The following is an 18,791-nucleotide window of genomic DNA, read 5'->3' on the forward strand; positions in this document are numbered from 1 at the left end:
GATTTTAAAAACATTTGAAAAAACAAACCCCAACACAGAAATGAAATTCTGGATTGGCCCAGAGGCCCCAAACAGAAAATTCGTATCACGTAAAGTACGAGGAGCTGAGCAGTCATCTTGCGAGAGGAAACCCGCCCTTGGCTTTCCTGTTCTGGAAGGAGAAGTCTGTAGACGCGGTGAGAAACAGCCCTGAGCATGGGCCCAGATGTGGGGCTCTGAGAGCCTGCCCACGGCCTGGGAAAACCGTCCCCATCCTGTTAAGTGGACTCCAGACCCCAGCCCCAGCACCTCGCCTGTGCAGGGCTTGCCCAAGCGAGTGGCAACGTGCCAGGCTGCCCCAGTGTCCCATCGTAGCTCTTCTCTCTTAGCTCCAGGAGTGCCCTCCACGCGGCGTCAGAGTCCCCAGAACAGCCTTCTCTGGCCCTGACCGTGGCCTCTCCATGTCCGCCTGTGCAACCCAGTGAAGTGGCTGCATGCTGGCCTGGATGCGTGGTTCCCCTCTCCCTGGGGTGGGTTCTGGCCCACGCCCCACCCCACATCTCCACACCTCCCTCTCCTTCTCCAGCCCTGCGCGGGTACAGTAGGGCCCTGGCCGACTGAGCAGAGACAGATGGAGGCGCACATTTGCCCGGCACTTCCTAGTCCCCAAAGCCCCTTTCAGCCCGTGTCCTCACCAGAGCCTTCTCACTGTTAACAATAACAATGGCCATTCCCATCTCACCTGGGGGAAACAGAACAGCGAGGCGACCTGCCCAGATCACCCACTGCCTCCCGGCTCAGGCCTCGCTCCCAATGCCCACGGGCTCAGCTGTGGAGCTGGGAGGCGGCAGGACTCCTGGTATCCTGCCCAGGCAGATGGCCACCCTGACCTGAGTCAACAGGGCCCTGCTTGCTCTTGGCCTCTGCGTCTGCCGTAGGACTGGTCACACAGCTTACGTGCACCTGTGTGCCAGACTGGAGAACGCTCCTCGAGGCTGGGACTGAAATCTCCCAGCCTGGCTGGAGCAGGCACTCGGACCCGTCTACACGATGTGACTGGGATTTAAGAGAATAAATGGCTGCAAGCCCCCACCAGGGTCCTGCTAAGTGCTCTACAAAAGTCACTCTTTTCAGTCTCCACATAATCCTATGAGGGACGCTGTCGTGCAGAGGACCCTGCTTGCTGCGCCATTTGTCATGCGGGGCGGCCTGCGGGGTCTCTGGTCCCGCTCCCCACATAAGAACGCAGGACACGGTGAGGCCAAAGAGGAACACCCACGGAGCCATAAGTAGGGGAGTCATATCACTATATTCTCACCGGCGGCATCCGCCTCTCTGCAATCCGCTCTTGCTAGCCCCCATTTTCTGCCAGCGTAGCCACGGCAGTTATATTAGTGGCCAATGGCTCACTGGTTACAGCTGACGGCCAACTAGCCACAGCTGATGGCCATCCGATCACAGTTGATGGCCATTTACTACCTGAGCCAGCACCTTTCTATGTGAGGCCGAGAGCCTGGAAACTGCTTTTTGGGGTTCTGTCCCCACAGACGTCCTGTCGTGTCCCCATCTACAGATGGAGGAAAACAAGGCATTTGGTGTCCACCCACTGAGCCGGGGTCACGAGGTGAAGAGTCGGTGAGGCCGGCATGTGAGCCCAGCCTCCAGAAATGCTGTTCACCTCACCGGCTGAGCAGACTTCCGCGGCGCTGAGCGAAGTAATGGACCCTCGGTAGGTTGCTCTACCCAAGAAAACGGAGCGGGGTGTGGGGGCTCCCAAGGAAGAAAAGGTGCGGTCCAGGAGGCGGAGGAGGGGCTTGGCGGGGACGAGGTAGAGCCTAGGGCAGGAAGGAGAGGCTTCTGTTTTAAGTTTTTAAATTGAATTTTGACATACACACAGGCAAGTGTATCGGAGGTGAATGAAGAGTTGGGTGAGTTTTTCGCAAGTAAATTACTCATGTAATCGGATCAAAGTAGGGTGTATTTCCAGCACCCACAAAGCCCCCATTCCTTCTCCCAGTCATCTCCGCCTGGAATGCAGGGCAAGCGGGAGGGACCCAGGGATGGAGAGGGAGTGTCCTTGGGCCCTTGAACAAACTTGGGTCTCACATGTCATGCAATGGCCTTTTCTCCATCCCTCAGGGACCCTGTGGGTTCCCTCCTGTGTGTGTGAGTGTGTGTGTAGGGGCCCCTCCAGTGCCCTGCAGGGTTGAACTTGAGTTTCTTTTGGATGTGCTTCTGTGCCTTGATATGTCTATCTCTAGGAAATTTCAGACAGCCACCCCTAAATTTGCAAACCCCAATTTCTAAAGCACAACATACAAAGCAACTCAGCCAGGCTCTTAGGGCTTCTGCCCTCTGCTCCCCACCCCCCCGCCCTAATCCTGCCTCACTGGACTCTCACTCTTCCCTACCCCTCTGTGCCTCAGTGCCTTTGCTCAGTCCCTCTGCTCCCATCTCCTCTTCCCTGCCTGGTGAAGGCTCACTTAACCTTCAAGGCCCAGCTCAAATGTTACCTTTTCTCCAAAGCCTATTGGTTATGTCTCCACCGAACACCTGGCCACAGATCCCCACCTTTCTTCTCAGCTCACACTGGCCGTCAGAGCGTGCCTCAGCCTGCCTCCAGCCCGTCACCCGTGGATGTGTCTCTCCCTCAGTGGATAGTGGGCTCCCAGGGGGCAGCCACCTGCCCACTCCTCCCAGAGCCACAGGGGCCGGGGAAGCAGTACACCCTGGGAGGTGTCACTTTCTTTTTCTTTCTGAGTTCTAGACCTGAGCTGTCCAACATAATCGCCACTAGCCATTTGGGCTAATTCTCCAGAGGAACTGAATTTATTTTATTTTCAGTAATTAAAATTTAAATTTAAAACCTGAAGCTGTGCAAAATACTTTCCCATTAAATACAACTTTATTGTTTTGGCCAGATTTTATTTTACTTTAGCTGTTGAGAATTTGAGCAGAGAAGGGAAAAGGTTTAGAAGACTTAGGGGAAATAAAAGAATAAAAAATCTCTTATACTTTTCTATATTTATTACAAGTTGAAATGATAACATTTTGGGTATATTGAGTTAAGTAAAATACATTATTGAAAATAATCTCACCTCTTTCTCTATACTTTTTTGGTTAGAAAATTAAAAGTAACATATAAGGCTTACATTATATTTCTATTGGACTATGCTGTTCTAGACTTTAAGGGGGAAACAAAGTTGCCTGAGTAGAGAATGGAGGAGGCATGGTGCAAGAGCAGACGTTATGAAAAGGATTTGGGCATGTAAGTGGCTGGAAATTGCCTGTCAGGTATCAGTATAATATTGCTTACCAAAACGCTAATGACAGAAGCATTAACAGAAGCAGAGGGTCCACAATGAAGGAGGTGAAAATCAGCTCTATGGCTATCCTGGGGCTGGGTTTTTCTGTACTGGGTTTTTGCAGCTCAGAGTCAGTACCACCTGGACAAAGTTCAGAGGACCCACCTGGACAGGGGTTGAGACAGTGGTATAAAGACGTATTTGAAATCCTGGGTAATTGCCTCTGCAAGGCTGCCCCAGGCAGTGGGAGCAAGTCTCTTCCGGGGCCTCAGAAGACGGAGCTGGAACAGGCAGCAGAAGATACCGGAAGGTAAATTCTAAAGTCAGACCTGTTTCATGGGAAAGAGGGCTCCCTGACAAGTAGGAAGTTCCCCGTCAACAGAGGAGTTCAAGAAAAGCTGGATGACCACTAGGGAGATGATAAGGGAACTTGAGAACAAACTGTCCTTCGAGGCTCCCATGGCACCACGGGGTCTCAGGCAGAGCCTCTGCGAGGTCCGACACAGCCACTCCTGTGGGGTGAGGGGCTCCTAAGCTGCGTCTGATGTGCTCGGGTCCTCTCCTAGGGGTCAGAGTCAGCTGTAGCCTCTGATTGCCCCCAGCTGGGGCCCATCTGGAGCGAGCCCAAGGTCATCTGCCAGCAAGTCAGGTGAGTCAGTGCAGGATGGCGTGCCCACCTGTGTCTGCAGTGACGATGCCATCGACCCACGTTTTCTCAAGGTGCTTGGCTCCTGAGCAGGGCAGAGGAACAAGCGGAGAGTCAAGAAACGCAGAGTCCAACCCCAGGAAAGTGATTACAGTGAGATTCCCCGGGGAAATAATAGGATACTTGCTGACCCACGGGACGTGTCTGGAAGGAACTTATTATGGAAACTTTCACGTAGAGAGAGACCCAAGCAGAGAGGGTGGTATCATGGACTGTCACCCGGCAGCAGCCACGAGCCTTGTGTATGTGTCCTCACAGGGCTGGCTGTGGGGGCAGGTCAAGGACTGGGGTTCTGCTTATAGAGGCCACTTCATTCTGCTCATTAGGCCTTTTAAACAAGGGCCAGAGTGAACATCTGCCTCTCTCCAAGAAGTCCCTCTATCTCTGCTCCTCAGGTCACCAGTGTTAGAGTTCCTGTGGCTCTTTCGGGACACATTCTGTCCTTATGTTCTCATGTGTTTCCATTCTGCATAATCTCCCTTTTAAAAACATCACCCAGCGGTCGAATCTTACCACGGTGTGGTATGTGGGCACGTCCTCTCTCTCAGGAGTGGCCCTTGTCGGTGCATACGGATGGACCTGCCCTCTATTTCAACAGCTGGAGAATATTTTCGATGGCGTGTCTGTGCCAGGATGGGTCCTATTCAGATTTGTTGGTTTTCCACATGGGATTGGTTCTTTCTTGCGTCTCCTTCTCGTTTGCAGTGCTTCTTTTTAAAAAATCTTTCCCTGTACAATCCGAGTTGTTCTTTGCTTTGCACGTGTGTGTTTCTTCTGATAATTTGGAAGGCCCTTTGTCTGCTGGCAGGGAGTAGGTAGGTGTTACCAACAACTGGTGGTAAGGGACAGGCTCCAACAGGGGAAGTGACCTGCCTTCAGGAAGCCCAGCCTGGGAGGGGTGAGTCAGGACCCAGCTCTGGCGTGCCTGCCCCAGGCTCCAGTCAGCTCCTCTGCTCCAAGGCCCAGAGTGGCAGCAGCAGGACACCGCCCCCCGCCCTTTCCCGAGGTGGGTTCAGCCTTTGTGGAGGGATCTGGAAGCACACAGGGGAGTTTGGTGTTAGAAGAGTTGGGTTTACACCTGCGTGAGTAGGTGAGCCAGGAGCCACCTTGCAGTGTGTGTGGGAGGGGCGGGGCTGGGAAGGCAGTCGGAGGTGGTAGCAGGTGATGGGGTGAGAGGTGATGGGCCATGGGCCTGCGGGCACCAGGGGAGGAGTGATGAGGTGTTTGAGGAGGCCACAGGTGAGGGCCTGGTGAGCAAGGGAAGGAGCCCAGGAGCCCTGTGATGCGTTCTAGCCTGGCACTAGGAGGGGTTAGGGTGGTGGGGATTTTGCTATAGGTGAGATGGGGCACGTGTGTCAGGAGCTGGGGTGGGCGGGGGGAGGGCTGCCTCCTCCAGGGAGAGAAGTGGAGAGAGGACTAGGCTCATCGTGTGAGGCCAGCAGAAGGACCCTGCAGAGGCCTCACTTGCTGTGTGTCCTGCTCTGGAAGCATTCCTGCAGCTTATTCAGTGGGGGGTTGGTGAGCGCCTGGCTGCATGGACCAGTCACCAGGCAGATGCAGAGACGGGGGCTTTCAGCCACTTGGTCTTTCCCAGGGGTCCGTGCTGCCCACCCACCAGCTCTGCCTCCCCTGGCCCCGCTGCTGTTCCCACCCCAACTCCCCCAACTCTGCTTCCTTCTGGCCACCCTTTTCTTCTCTGTCGGGGCAACAGGAGGCCTGCAGAGTCCCAGCTCTGCCTTTTCCCAGCAGAGCTCTCTTGGGTTCCTGGTTTACGTCTCGGTTTCTTTAGCTGTCAAATGGGGTCGGAGACACTGTCCATCTTACAGAACAGTTGTGAAGATGAAATGACACAACCTAGGAAAAGTGCTTAGCCCAGTGCCAGGAAGGAGTAAATACTTGCCTAGGGTGTTGTCAACCTTCAGAGGCCCCCAGAAAGCCTCTCCTGAGTCCCCAGGCCCCACCTCTGAGGGAAAGAAGCCCCCAGGCACTCTGCACCCTGGAAGGAATTCCAGGGGTCTGTCCCCACTCGGGCTGGGGGTGCTACAGAAGGCGTCTGAGCATCAGTTCCAGTCTAGCTGGTCCAGGCTGGGGGCCAGCTCTGCTGCTGCTCCATAGCTGGGTCCCTTCCCCTCCTTTTGAGCTCCTCAGGTGCCCATCATGTTTTATTTGTTATTTTATCCATTGCCCTTTCCTCCCCCCTCTCCTTCCCTTCCCTTCCACTCCCAGAGCCATACTCTAATATATATAAGGTATGACCTTCCAACTCACCTTCCAGGCAGTTAATATATTGTTTTAAACATACATGGTAAGGCTTTCGGAGTGTTTGCATAAATGGCATCATGCAATAAACCTCATTCTTCTTTTGCCCGTCACTTCTAAGGCTCTGTGACATTCTATGGAATATGCCCATTGGGGTCACTCACCCATCCCTGGGGTGTGGGGGGAGTCCTCTAGGCCCCACCACAGGCAACTCTGCCCCACACCCCCGTCACCCTGTGGACTCATCAGAGAATTTCTCTGGGGCATTTAATTGCACTTGCCCTGGCTTGACTTCCAGAATTGCTGTCCAGTTTACAGGATGGGGGCCAGTTTTCTTGGAGGCATTTCCTGGCTTTGCTGGTGTCGCCATCTGAACGTGGGCACAGTGGTTCCTACTCACACAGCTTTGTGAAGGTGACAGCAAAGAAAGCACTTTGCACAGTGTGGGTGCCTGCTGCCCCCAGGGCTGGGCAGCTGATGGGGGGGGTCTGTGTTTGGGGTGCAGAGGTCTGAGCAGAAAGTCCTCTGAAAGTCCTCATATTATGCTGAAACCCACAGCCCAGAGAGGATGAGGAGTTTGGGGAACGTCCACAGGTGGGAACAACAGTGTGGGACCCAGATCTCCCTGGGTCTCTGGTCCTTGAACCAGGACTGCTGCAGAATTGAGGCTGGTTTGACACCAAAGACCAGGTGTCGTGGGTCCAGCTCTGCCACTTCCCTCCTGCCCTCAGTTTCCTCATCTGTAAAGTGGGGACAGGAATAAATCTTCTATCAAGACTACCAGTGATCAGGAAGGGTTGATCCCACTCTCCCGGGTCCTGTCACCCAGCAATCTGGGGCATGAACCGGAACCAGGGCAGGTGTGTGGGGGCGGCGTCAGGGCACCCACGGCGTGTCTGCACTTCTGGGGCACACCTGGTGCTCACCTGGGGGGAGGGAGGTCATAGCCCGGGGACCTCATTCGCTGGGGCGGCAGGTAACGCAGGCCGGGGGCGGGACGGTGGCCTCGGGGGCGGGGCCCGGGCTCCCCCGGAGCTTCACATACGGGCCGCACCTCGGGCTCCACATCACGGCTCCATCCCGGCCGTCCGTCCGCCCCTGCTCCCCCTTCCCAGCCCCATTCCGACTCTGTACCCATCCGGGCCCGCCGCCATGGGCTGCTTCGAGGAGGAGGGCAGCTGGAACCTGTCCTTTTCGGGCGCCGCCTTCTTGGGCCTCTACCACGTGGGTGCAACCCACTGCCTGGCTGAGCGCGCCCCGCGCCTCCTCCAGGGCGCCCGCCGGTTCTACGGCTCCTCGTCTGGGACACTCAACGCCCTCTGTATCCTCTTGGGGGAGTCAATCGGTGCGTCTGGGGACGGCCGGCTGGGGAGGGCTGGGGACCTCGCCGGCTGATTGCCAGCGGAGGGCGAGGGGCGGGCCCGGCCTTGCGCCTGGCGCTGTGCCCAGGGCTCTTTCCACCCAGCAGACTCCCCTTTATTCCTCACGAGAGCCCTGAGGACTCGGGACTGTGGTTACTCCCAGTTCGCAGAAGAGGGATCTGAGGCTCAGAGCTGGGCAGACTGTTCCCAAGGTCACTTGGGGGCAAAAAGTGGACAGAGGATTTGAACACAGTGCTGGGCACAGAAATTCTGAGCTTGAGTGCCAAGGACCCTGCACTCCCATGGCACCCAGGAGGGAGGTCAAGCCTTCCGGCGGGTGTGGCAGGACCCCAGTGGCTTAGGACCCGTCCCCATGCCTGCAGACTTCTCCTGCTCCCAGCTCCTGGACCTGGTCAAGCAGGTGGAGCAGCTCAGCCTGGGCATCTTCCACCCCGCCTTTGCACCCATCGAGCACGTCAGGCAGCGGCTGCAGGCCATTCTGCCTGCCAACATTCACATCCTGGCCTCCCAGCGGCTGGGCGTCTCGCTGACCCGCTGGCCTGATGGTCACAACGTCGTGGTCACCGATTTCACTTCCCGCGATGAGGTCATCCAGGTGAGCAGCTGCTGGCCCCAGGGCCTGGTGGCCCGTGGCTGGGTTCCGTCTCCCAGCAGAGTGACTTCCAGGCACTTCCCAGGGGCAGGCACATCTGCGGGGCGGGCTGGGTGGGTGGGGTGGTGCTGAACTTACAGCTCTTCAGTTTGGTTACAAACGAGAGGGTCAAGGTGCAGACAGGGGTGGCAAGGTGAGTAAGGAGACTTCCACCCTGTGGGGGGGCCCTCAGAATCTTGCCTAAGTCTTGGGGCTTCTGGTCTAATGTGTGTGACGTACAGATCAATGAGTTAATACGTCATCCAGTATTGAAATAAAATAGGAGGATATGACAGAGAGCCACGTGGTCAGGGAAAGAGTGCAGGGACAGGAGGTGGGGGTGGCCAGGAGGGCCCCTGGGCGAGCTCAGACAGGGAAGGAGTCAGGTCCACCCCCTGCAAGGCCTCAGCCAGGAAGCCTGTGCTTTCCCCATTGCCGCTCTGTCCACTCTCTCCATCAGGGCCTCCCTGTCCACCCAGACGGGTTCCGTACGCAGCGTCTTTCTCTCCTGGTGCTCCCAGTGCCCAACACAGGGCCTGTCCGTGGGTCTGTGCTGACCGGAATTCTCAGTGTGTGCAGAGAGGGCCAATCCCTTGCTGCGGGCCGACGCCCACAGCCTCCCGGGGAAGCCAGCTGGGGACCCCAACGTGCGTTCCAGCATCTTTGCCTATGTGGCACATAGCACACGGCCTGCCTGGCACAGAGTAGGTCCTCAGGAAACATTAGCTGCTGTCACTTCTATTATTCATCCGGGGGAGTGAGGTGCTCCCCTGCTTCTCCATCTGGTCAGAGCCAGGAGAGGGGTGCATCTCCCAGAAAGCACTGGAGGGTGTTCTCCAAGGGTTCGGGGGCACAGGCTCTGTGCACCAGGTGTTGGTGAGCTCTGGGTCAGGGGTTCTCAGTTGGGTGATTTTCCCCTTGGGGACATTTGGCAATGCTGGAGATATTTGTGGCTGTCACAACTGTGTGTGTACTACTAGCTTCTGGTGGGTAGAGGTCAAGGGTGATGCTAAACGTCCTTCAATGCACAGCCCCCCCCCATACACAACAGAGAATTATCCAGCCCTAAATACCAACAGCATCAGGGTCTACGTTAAGGAGCTTTTTTACTGCAGGACTTGTCAGAGCCTTTACTGGAAAAGTAGGCAGTGTTTTCCAAGTAGGTAGAGAAGTCAAGGTGTCTTGTTTGAGGTGCGTCTGGTTAGATCAGTGTCCAAGGAACACACGCTGGGAGACATCCCTCGATTCTTGGGGGAGAATTTCTGCCAGACTCGTGAAAGAGAAGTGATGCCTCCGATTGCCTTTCGGGGGAAGACATCACAGCAGCAATCCTGAGTCAGCAAAGGTCCCATCAGCAGGGAGACAAGGGCAGATGGATGTTGGGACGGGCCTGCATTCAAATCCTTTCTTAACCTTGGGAAGTTGGCTGGGACTCAAGCCTCCCAGGGCCTCAAGTCCCTCCCCTGGGCACAGGACGAATGACACCCACCTCATGGGCTGCCCTGGGATGAGACCCTGTACTCAGAGCAGGTTCTGAGCACGAGGAGCATGAACAATTGTTTCCGACCACTCTTGTCTTTCCAGGCCGTGATCTGTTCCCTGTACTTTCCTTTCTACTGCGGGATTATCCCCCCTGAATTCCGAGGGGAGGTAAGTGGCTGAGGCTCTGCCCTGAGCGTCTGCTGTTGAGAGGTATGTGGGTCGGGGGAGGGCACCAGCGCTCCTTGAGCACCTACTGTGTGCCAGCACTCCCCAGCTCCTGGGGTGCTCAGAGCAATCTGGGCTAGAGCAGACCTAGTGACTCAGGGCCACCAGCTGCAGCCCCTCTTTGGTGGGTGGCTCGGTGGCTGTGTGGGTGTGGGAGGAGGGCAGGGGTCCTGAGCACTGCCCACCTGAATTGCAGCGCTACTTCGACGGGGCTCTGAGCAACACCTTACCGTTTGCGGACTGCCCCAACACCATCACCGTGTCGCCTTTCCACGGGACAATGGACATCTGCCCCCCGAGCATGTCGGCCAGCATGCACGAGGTGAACGCCTGCAATGCCAACTTCCAGATCTGTGCCGACAACTTCTTCTTGGGGCTCATCTGCTTCATACCTCCCAACCCTGAGGTAGGTCTGGCCCCGGCACCCAGCCTGGAAGGTGTTAGAGGCTGGGCCGAGATCAAGGGCCCCGTGAGTCAGACTCTGTGCCCCTAAACCTTCCTCATAGCCTCAGGGCGGTTAGGATACATGTCCCGAGTCTTACAGCCAGGCCCTCGAACCCACAGCCTGAAGCCCAGGTTGTGTCCTTACTATTCTTCCCCCTCCTCCTGAGCAAGTGTAGAGTTGGGACGGGGCCCCTGTAAACTGCACCGCACTGAGGCCCACTCTGCTGAGCGTGCGTGTGAGCCAGGCCTCTGCCGGTGCTCCTCCGGGTCAGGCTCTGTGAGAAGGGACTGTTGTCAGTCATCTCCATTTCTCCGGGGAGGACACTATGGCGCAGAGAGGTTGAGTGACCTGTTCACAGCCACACAGCCCTCAAGCCACAAAGCCAAGTTTCAAATCCTGAGCTAGCCCAGACCCATGCTCCTAACCGTTGCCCTAGACTGTGGCCCGATTGGCCGTGTGGAGGTGAGGCAGGAGCACAGAAAAAGATGGACAACAACCCACACTTCCTGCTTCTTGCCCCTTGGTATTTCTGGGAAATCGGTAATTTGACAACCTGATTTATCATCATAACATGTTCCTCTACCCTGCAGCACGCCCTGGCTCTCCCCTATTCCTTCACACCTCTTATGGTTCTGTAATGTTTTGTAATTTATGAAATGAGGTCACGTCATTTCTTCTGATCCTCCCTACAGCCCTGGGGTGGACAGAAAGTCTCAGCCCCATTTACAGACAAGGCAACCAAGGTTCTCAGACAGGTGGTGTGGCCATCCCAGGTCACATAGCACAGGGAGGCAGAGCACCTTTCTGGACCTACAGGTGCCTTTTCCCCACTAGTTGGGGGGCCCTGAACGAGACAGGTGGGCGTGGGCTCCGGGGCTCCTCTGCCATCTCAGGTTGCTCCTGGAAAGGAACATCAAACAGGCAAAGGGACCCATCATCCACTGACCTATGGGGAACCAGGCAATGTCCCAGGTATCCTGGGCAGGAGGAGGGAACACAGGCCAGTGGGGGCAGGGGCTGGTACAAGAGTCTTAGAGGAGGGAAGCAGCTCGAGCAGCTTTGTTCCACCTGCGGTCCTGTGGCCCCCCTTCCTGGTGCTGGGGTCCCCTGGGGTCCTCCAGCCCTGCTGAGGGGTCTCTGGGGGAGCGTAGGCTGGGCTGAGCTCACTTCCAGTTGACGACAAGTCTCTGGCCCGCGACCACAAGCTCGAGGGGAGGTCCATGCCTCCCTCATCGCAGCCTGACCTGTGTGTTGGCAGATTGTGGCTGACAGCTGCAGGCAAGGCTACTTGGACGCCCTGCGGTTCCTGGAGAGACGCGGTAGGTGGCAGCCCCCACAGTCGCCGGGGATCTCACCCCATGTGCATGCCAGGTGGACCCTGTCTCTTGGCATTTGTGGTTTTTCTGGACCTTGACTCACTCATTCTCTCCCTCAGCCTCTGTTTGGTGCTTGGCCTGAGCTGCAGGCTAGGGATCCAGAGAGGAACACACATGTGTCCCGCTCTCGACCTGCCTGCAGCCGAGGGCAGGGGGACAGAGCCAGAGAGAGACATCTCAGGGAGATGCAGGGTGCTCAGGGTTGGGGGAGCGCAGAGAACACCCCAACCCAGGCTGGGGGCTGCAGAGAACAAGGAAGGCTTCCTGGAGACAGGGACAGAGAGCTGGGTTTTGACTAGTTAGGAAGATGATGGAAAGGTTGAAAAGGGCATGTGGCAGAGGGAAGAGCAGGAGCAAGGGAACAGAGGCTGGTACCTTGGGGGAGCACACAGTATGGCCGCAGGTGTGTGTGTGTGTGTTCCTGGGGTGGTGGGTGGGCCAGTGAGGTCGGGGCTAGAGCTTGGATGTCATCCACAGCGTACTGCTCTTCAAAGTGCTGGAGCTGAGAGGCCAACTCAGGTTGTGTGGCCCCAGACCCCATGTCCTTGACCCCCCCCTGCCCCCAAACACACAGTAGCAGGAAGCATTTGCTGAGCACTTACCACATACCCAGACCCGGGTCTGAGCCTTACGTACTTATCTAAATTCTCACAACAACCGTGTAGAGCAGGTCTTGATTTTCCCCTTTCACAGGGAGGAGAACCGAGGTGTGGAGCCATTAGGTTACATAGCTTGCATGTGGTAGAGCCAGGGTTTGAACTCCAGACTGTCTTCGGGCTCTGGGCTCTGATTTACCACCAGGAAGTACACAAGGGAGCAGAGCAGGGCTGGGGCAATGCAGGGAGGCAGCTTTCAGGACGAGCCTTGGGTCCATCCTGTGATAAGTAGGTCCTCAGAGCTGGGTTTGGGTCTTGAGGGGTGTGGATGGGATGGACAGTGTGAGAGCTGGGGCATTCATTGTCCCCGGGAGGCTCTAGATGGTCCCACCTGCAATATCCTTCCTGTCCCCTGACCCAGGACTCACCAAGGAGCCAGTGCTGTGGACGCTGGTGTCTAAGGAGCCCCCAGCCCCAGCTGATGGGACCCGGGATGCTGGTCATGACCAAGGCCAGGAGGCAGGCCTGTCGCTCAACTGGGCAGTGCCCAACGTGCTGGTGAAGGACGTGCCCAACTTTGAGAAGCTCTCGCCAGAGCTGGAGGCTGGTACTTCCCCTTCTTACCTGTACTCGCTCACCTAGCAGGTGCCCTGCATGCAGGGGCTGGGGGCTGGGATGCTTCCATGAAGGTGCTCATTGTCTGGTAGAGGACAGGACTCATTTTTTTGAGCACCTACTAAGTGCCAGGCATGGTGCCAGGGGCTTTTACAGTGTCATTCACTTCTCACCACAACCGTGGACCCTAGTGATTTTCTTACCCCATTTCATGGATGAAAACACTGAAATACAGAGAGGGGAAGGTCTCAAAGCCCACAGCTGGGGGATTCAAACCCAAGACCATGCTTGGAAAGCCAGGTCATTGCCCACTGTCCAGGAAAGGGCAGGACGTGTGGAGGGGCAGAACGGGCACGTCTGGAGGGTCTGGACTCATTTCATCCTTTCAACAATACTCTGAGTATGGTACTGAATTGTCCCCGTTGTACAGATGAGGAAACCATAGCACAGAGAGGTCGCTAAGTGACTTACGTGGGGTCCCACAGCTAGCAAATGGCCGAACTAGTTCTGCTCTGAGCCATTTAGCCTGCTCTTCTGCCCAGTACCCTAAATGTCACAGTTGCAATAACAGGAAAATGCAGGGTCCCACAGACACATGTCGTGGTGCTGGTGGGGGCTAAGTGAGAGCAGCGTCTAAGTGAGGTATGAAAAGAGGAGCTGTCCAGGCAAAGAGAGGGGAAGACAGGCATCCAGGCTGCGGGCACGCATGTGCAGATGTCCTGGGTGGGGTGGACGGGGGAAGAGCTGGAGGCCCCTGTGGCTTTAACACAGTGGTTGAGGGGCAGGGTCACAGAACTGAGCTTAGGGGGGCTGGGAGGGGTGGGCAGGCAGCCTGGAGGAGAAAGATGGGGCACCTGGGGGGGCTGCTGGGGGCCACCCCTCCTCTTCAGAGTTCACTGCTGCTCTGAACTCCAGGCATTACTGCAACTCACTGGGAGGGGACAGGCTGAAGCGGCAGGAGGCTGGGAGGAGAGATGATGGCGGTGAGGCCAGAGCAGGGACAGTGAGGTGGGTGGGGGAATGGGGAGGGGTGGGGAGGACGCCTCGTTCAGCACTGGAGACCACACAGGGTGAGCAGAAACGGGCTGAGCCCTGAGGTTGGAGCTTGGACTCTGGAACCCTGGCAGAATACCTGCAGCCACACGGGGGCACCCGAGAGCTGCCCCTGGGGCCGGCCGCACTGCAGTGGTCACACCCGCTGGGAAGGGGATTGTCCTTTGGCCTGGCCCTGACAGGCATCCATTAATTGTCACCTACCTGCCCAGCGAGGTAGGTGCTGCCGTATCCCCACTTCCCTAGGCTTGGGGAAGAGAAGGGACTTGTCCCGAGAACATGGCAGGTAAACTGGGAGCCGGGTCTCGGAACTGTGCTCAGTGAACCCTCCCAGCGCCTGTCTCTAGGGGGGCCTGGCCAGACACTGGTTGGTGGTGTGTGTGTGGCTGCATGGTGGTCTTGGGGCAGGGACTTGGGGCCCGGCTCAGCCCTGGCCAGGATGTCGGTTCCTTCCACTCTGGTCAGTTCAGAGGATAGAGGGCTCCGAAAATGGTAGTTGTGGTTCCAGCTGCTGCCACTGCTGTGCTTGATAATAATACCAATGTGTTCCTGTTATCGAGGGAGCATATGCCCCATCTTAGGGGGCCACAGCAGACTTTCCAGAGGGATAGGAGAGGTGGAAAGAGTTTGAGGAGCCTGACAGGCCTTGTGTCCATCCTGGCCCTGTCACTTCCTGGCGATGGGCTTTGGACAAGTCACTTCTCCACTTTGAACCTCAGTCTCCTCTTCTGTGAAAGGGGCATACCCTGCCCGTTTCAGGGTCAGTAATGAGAGCATGAGCTGTGGGCCTAGCCACCCGCTGGCTCATGCAGGGGCTTGATCAATGCTGTTTCTTCCTCTGCAGCTGAGGGTGGGTGAAGTCTGTGGACTGTGTGGAGTTGAAAGGGGCTCATGCTGCCTCTACCGGCATTGAGGTGTGGTGGGTGGGATGCCGTGGCTTCTCTTGTAGCACTGAAGAAAGCATGTATGAGGGACCCCAGACCCTGGGCCCGCTTCTGCCGGTCGAGGTCCGGCCGGGCATTGACATACCTGCTGCTGCCCTGCACGCTGCCCTTCGAGTACGTCTACTTCCGGAGCAAGAGGTGAGGACCAGCCAGGGGTCATGGGAGGGGTCTGGCTTGCCACCAGGGTTGTGGCAGAGATCAGTGCCCATGGCAGGAAGGGCGGCTGGTCTCCCCACGCTGCCTAGTGTTGGCGGCGATTCCCTGAGCGGTCTTGGTGGTCTCTGCAAAACCGGGTTGATGGGGAAGCAGTATGGCAGCTGTAAAGAGGGGCCTCCTGGTCAGTGCCCCGGCTCCTCCTCTGTCTCTAGGACCTCTGGCCCATTGCGCCACCCGACAGAGCCTCAGAGACCATGTGCTGTTTTTGAAGATAACTCTAGGGGCCGGTCTGGCTCAGAGTTGCTGTGTGGCCGGGGCCAGGTCGCTTGACTACTCTGAGCCTCAGCTTCTTTTCCTATAAAACAAGGCCGTTCCATGGCAGACGAGCTATGGTTGAACCCTCACTAACCGTCCTAACTCTGCTGACTAATGAGCACTCCTCATTGTGGGTTCATGGATTCCAATGGTTATCGAGGGCCTACCAGGGACGAGGGAGGCAGCATTGAACTAGACCTAGCCCCAGCCTTCTGCAGCCTGACAACCCACACAGCATCGCACATTCACCTGTTTAATCACAGCTCTGCTGAGCGATACCTAGAGAGGTCTCCACTGGCTATGAACTGGGACGGCTCATACTAGGGGCTGTCTAGTCAGGGAAGGCTGCCTGGAGGAGGTAACTTATAAGCTATAATCTGAAGGATGGGTAAGAGTCCACGAAGCAAAGAGGGAAGGGAAAAAATTCCAGATGGATGGAACAGCATGTGCAAAGGTCCTGGGGCAGAAGGCAGAAGGGCATAAAGCTCATATGAGGAGCAGAAAGAGAGGCCGGTGTGTCTGAAGCCAAAAGATGGAGTGCTATCCCAGATGGGGCTGGGCAGGCTGCAAGGGGAGCCATGTGAGGAGTGGGGTCTTTATCCTGACAGTGGCGGAAGGCAATGAGGGGTTTCACCAGGGGAGTGTCACGTGGAGATCCGTATTTAAAAAAGTTCTCTGTGCCCCAGAAAAAGGTCTGTGTAGCAGGTCACAGGCCTCTGTCCTGCTCCATGTTGAGTTAAGGACGGGATCAGCCCTGTTGTTGGAATTGCTGGTGACCAAAAGCTGGGAGGGAGCTTTCTGCTGGCACAGATTCTCTTCATCCTGAGCCATTGACTGAAACCACAAGTTGAAATCAAATAGGCAAATTCTAGCCTTTTCAGTTACCAAATTATCCATCAATCAATCCATGTGTGAGCACTGATGGGGAGGCCTGCCTAGACCACAGGGAGATTCATACTTGGTATGTTCTCTACATGCTCAACATCTAGGTTGCAATAATAGAGGCAGAAGGTCCAGAACAAGGGAGGTGACAGTCCTGCTTATGTTTTGCTTGCCATACTACACTCTGGATTGTCTGCCTGGTGTGAGGACCTGGTTTAGAGGCCCCTCTGAGGGGCGAGGCCCTCCAGTGTCCAGGGAGTTTGAGAAGGTACCTGCCCTGGCACCTTCTCAGCCATAGTTGGATGACCCAGCCCTCTGCTGATGCTGTAGGGCCCAGGTGGGGAGCACAGGAGGGTTTGAGCGACCGAGGACTAGCGTGAGCTCTGTTTCAGGCAGGCTGTTGGCTGCAGGGAGGAGAGTAGATGCAGGAGTGTGGAGTGAGGAGGGCAGGGGCTGGTCTGGGGAGGAGAGAGAGGAAGGGCTGGAGATGTAGGCAAGGTGACGGTTCTCATTTGGCAGGTGAGGAAAGTGAGGCCCACAGAGGTTCCCTGTCGTGCCCAAGTCACACAGCTGATAAGCATGGGAGCCAGCCTGACCCCAAAGCCCTGCCCTTTCTTCCCCTGGGCTCCCCACTTGTGCCCTGCGGAGTCGACCCTCAGGGCCTGGCCACCTCCACCAAGAGTCCGTCATGGTTCATTCCCTCAACCCCTCACTCCCCTGCAGCTGCTCTGTGGGTCTGGCCTGCTTGGTGGTGGAGACAACACTGCTGGGTGCTCCTCATCCCCGTTCCCCTTCCTTTAGCCCTGGTGCTTGAGGCGCAGGGACCCCTAGCTCCGCTCTGGCGCTGTGGGACGGCTGGTCGCAGCGGGGCTGCCGTGCAGGCTTAGCCTGGTGAAGCCCCTGCCACGCTTTCTTCCAGGCTAATGCTGTGGCTGCCTGACCTGCCGGCAGACTTGTGCTGGATGCAGGGGATGCTGAGGAGCCTGGCCCTCGGCGTCTACTCCAGGACGAAGGACCAGCTCGTAGGGCTGGTCAAGGTGAGGCGGACAGGCGTGGCTGTGCTGCGTGGGGGGCACCCGCTGTTCCCCGGACCTGGGCAGGCAGTCCATATAATCCACGTCCCTCTGTCCATCCGCACACGCAGCCCTCGGTGCACGTGTTTGGTCACCGCTGTGGGCTAGACCCGTGCTGGGCCTGGATGGAGGTGCTGACCCGTCACATCGGTTAGCCTGCGGGATGTGCTGGGGGCAGTCAGCGCTCCCCCTGCACACACAAAGCCTGAGCTCACAGGACAAGCGATCTCCCTGCTGGGCCACACCCCCACCAGTCCTGTCATCCTTCCAGATGTCCCCACATGCCCTGCTTGGGGTCTGGGTTGGGGCTGTCTGTCTCTCCCCAACCTGCCCTCCCTGCTGACTGGAGACCCCACAGTCCTCCCGCACCCACTCAACGGCCATTTGTTTACCAAGGAAACCAGCACAGCGATCCCAGGGAGGGGCCATCCCTGGAACCTTCCTGTCCTCCCAACTCAGCCCAAATAAGGGCTTGGATCATTCCTCATTGCAGGACTTGGCGGAAGCATGACCCGGGGCTCCCTGAGTGCCAGGCTGCCCCCACATGGCTTCACCCTTGTGTTCGCCCAGCCCCAGGCTCTGACAACCTGCACTCACTGGATTCTGTTACCTCTGCAGCCCGTGGGGCACGAGTCCCCTTTAGCCCAAGGCAGTTCCTCCTGTGCTGCTGGCCAAGAAATGCAGACCCTCCCGCCCATAAGTCCTGAGGGCCACCAAGCTGGACCAGCCCAGTGACTGACCTCTCCTGACCCGTCTTTGTCCTCTGTGCCCACATCTGCCCTCTTGAGTGAGGCCCAGATGTGGTTTGCCTTCCGGAGCTCAGTGCCCAGCCCTCGACCCAGGGTGGGCACTGGAATTATCCGAATGAAGGAATGACGGAACAGCCTCTCATTTTTCCTCCCAGACTCTTGTCTCAGACAGTGTGGGCAAGTGGCCCTCAGGAGCCAGAGGAGGCCCCACCGGCCCCTTTGGAGCCCCTGCTCCTTGGAGCCAGTTCCCTGAGGTCTGGGTACTTCTTTTTGGGGAGAGGCCCAGCCTGTTGGTATTTTCTAGGTTGCTGTGTACCCAGGTCACCCTGCCCCTGTCTCATCAGAGGGAGAAAGGAAGGCAGGAGCTGAAGTTCTTGGTTCCGGAATTTCCAAATGAGGGATTTGGAAGCCGCATCTGCTGAGAAGAGGGGTTCCAGCAATCTTGTAGAGCTGTTTACGGAGTGCTTTACCGGAGATGGAGAATATGCTCATATCAGAGACTGGGGAGCAACTGGAAATGATGGGGTGCTGGGCCTCCCCTCAGATCCTTTCTCTCACATTCTTTGTCCTGCACCAGCCCTTGGGAGTGACCCTCACGGTCTGCCTCACTCCAGCAAC

General features: G+C 57.0%; 1 protein-coding gene across 1 annotated transcript; it reads left to right on the plus strand.

The window, feature by feature from the left end:
* Positions 1–7,401: 7,401 nt before the first annotated feature.
* On the plus strand, positions 7,402–18,159 carry PNPLA5 (patatin like domain 5, triacylglycerol lipase; the record flags this gene model as incomplete). The annotated part of the gene is made up of 9 exons (XM_081059035.1): positions 7,402–7,594; positions 7,994–8,226; positions 9,847–9,912; positions 10,166–10,375; positions 11,673–11,733; positions 12,808–12,993; positions 15,004–15,136; positions 17,271–17,388; positions 18,043–18,159. 9 exons carry the CDS (start codon positions 7,402–7,404, stop codon positions 18,157–18,159), a joined length of 1,317 nt encoding a protein of 438 aa, XP_080915161.1.
* Between the last annotated feature and the right edge of the window lie 632 nt (positions 18,160–18,791).

Source organism: Rhinolophus hipposideros, assembly GCF_964194185.1.
Source record: "Rhinolophus hipposideros genome assembly, chromosome: 9".
In the NCBI taxonomy this organism is placed as follows: domain Eukaryota; kingdom Metazoa; phylum Chordata; class Mammalia; order Chiroptera; family Rhinolophidae; genus Rhinolophus; species Rhinolophus hipposideros.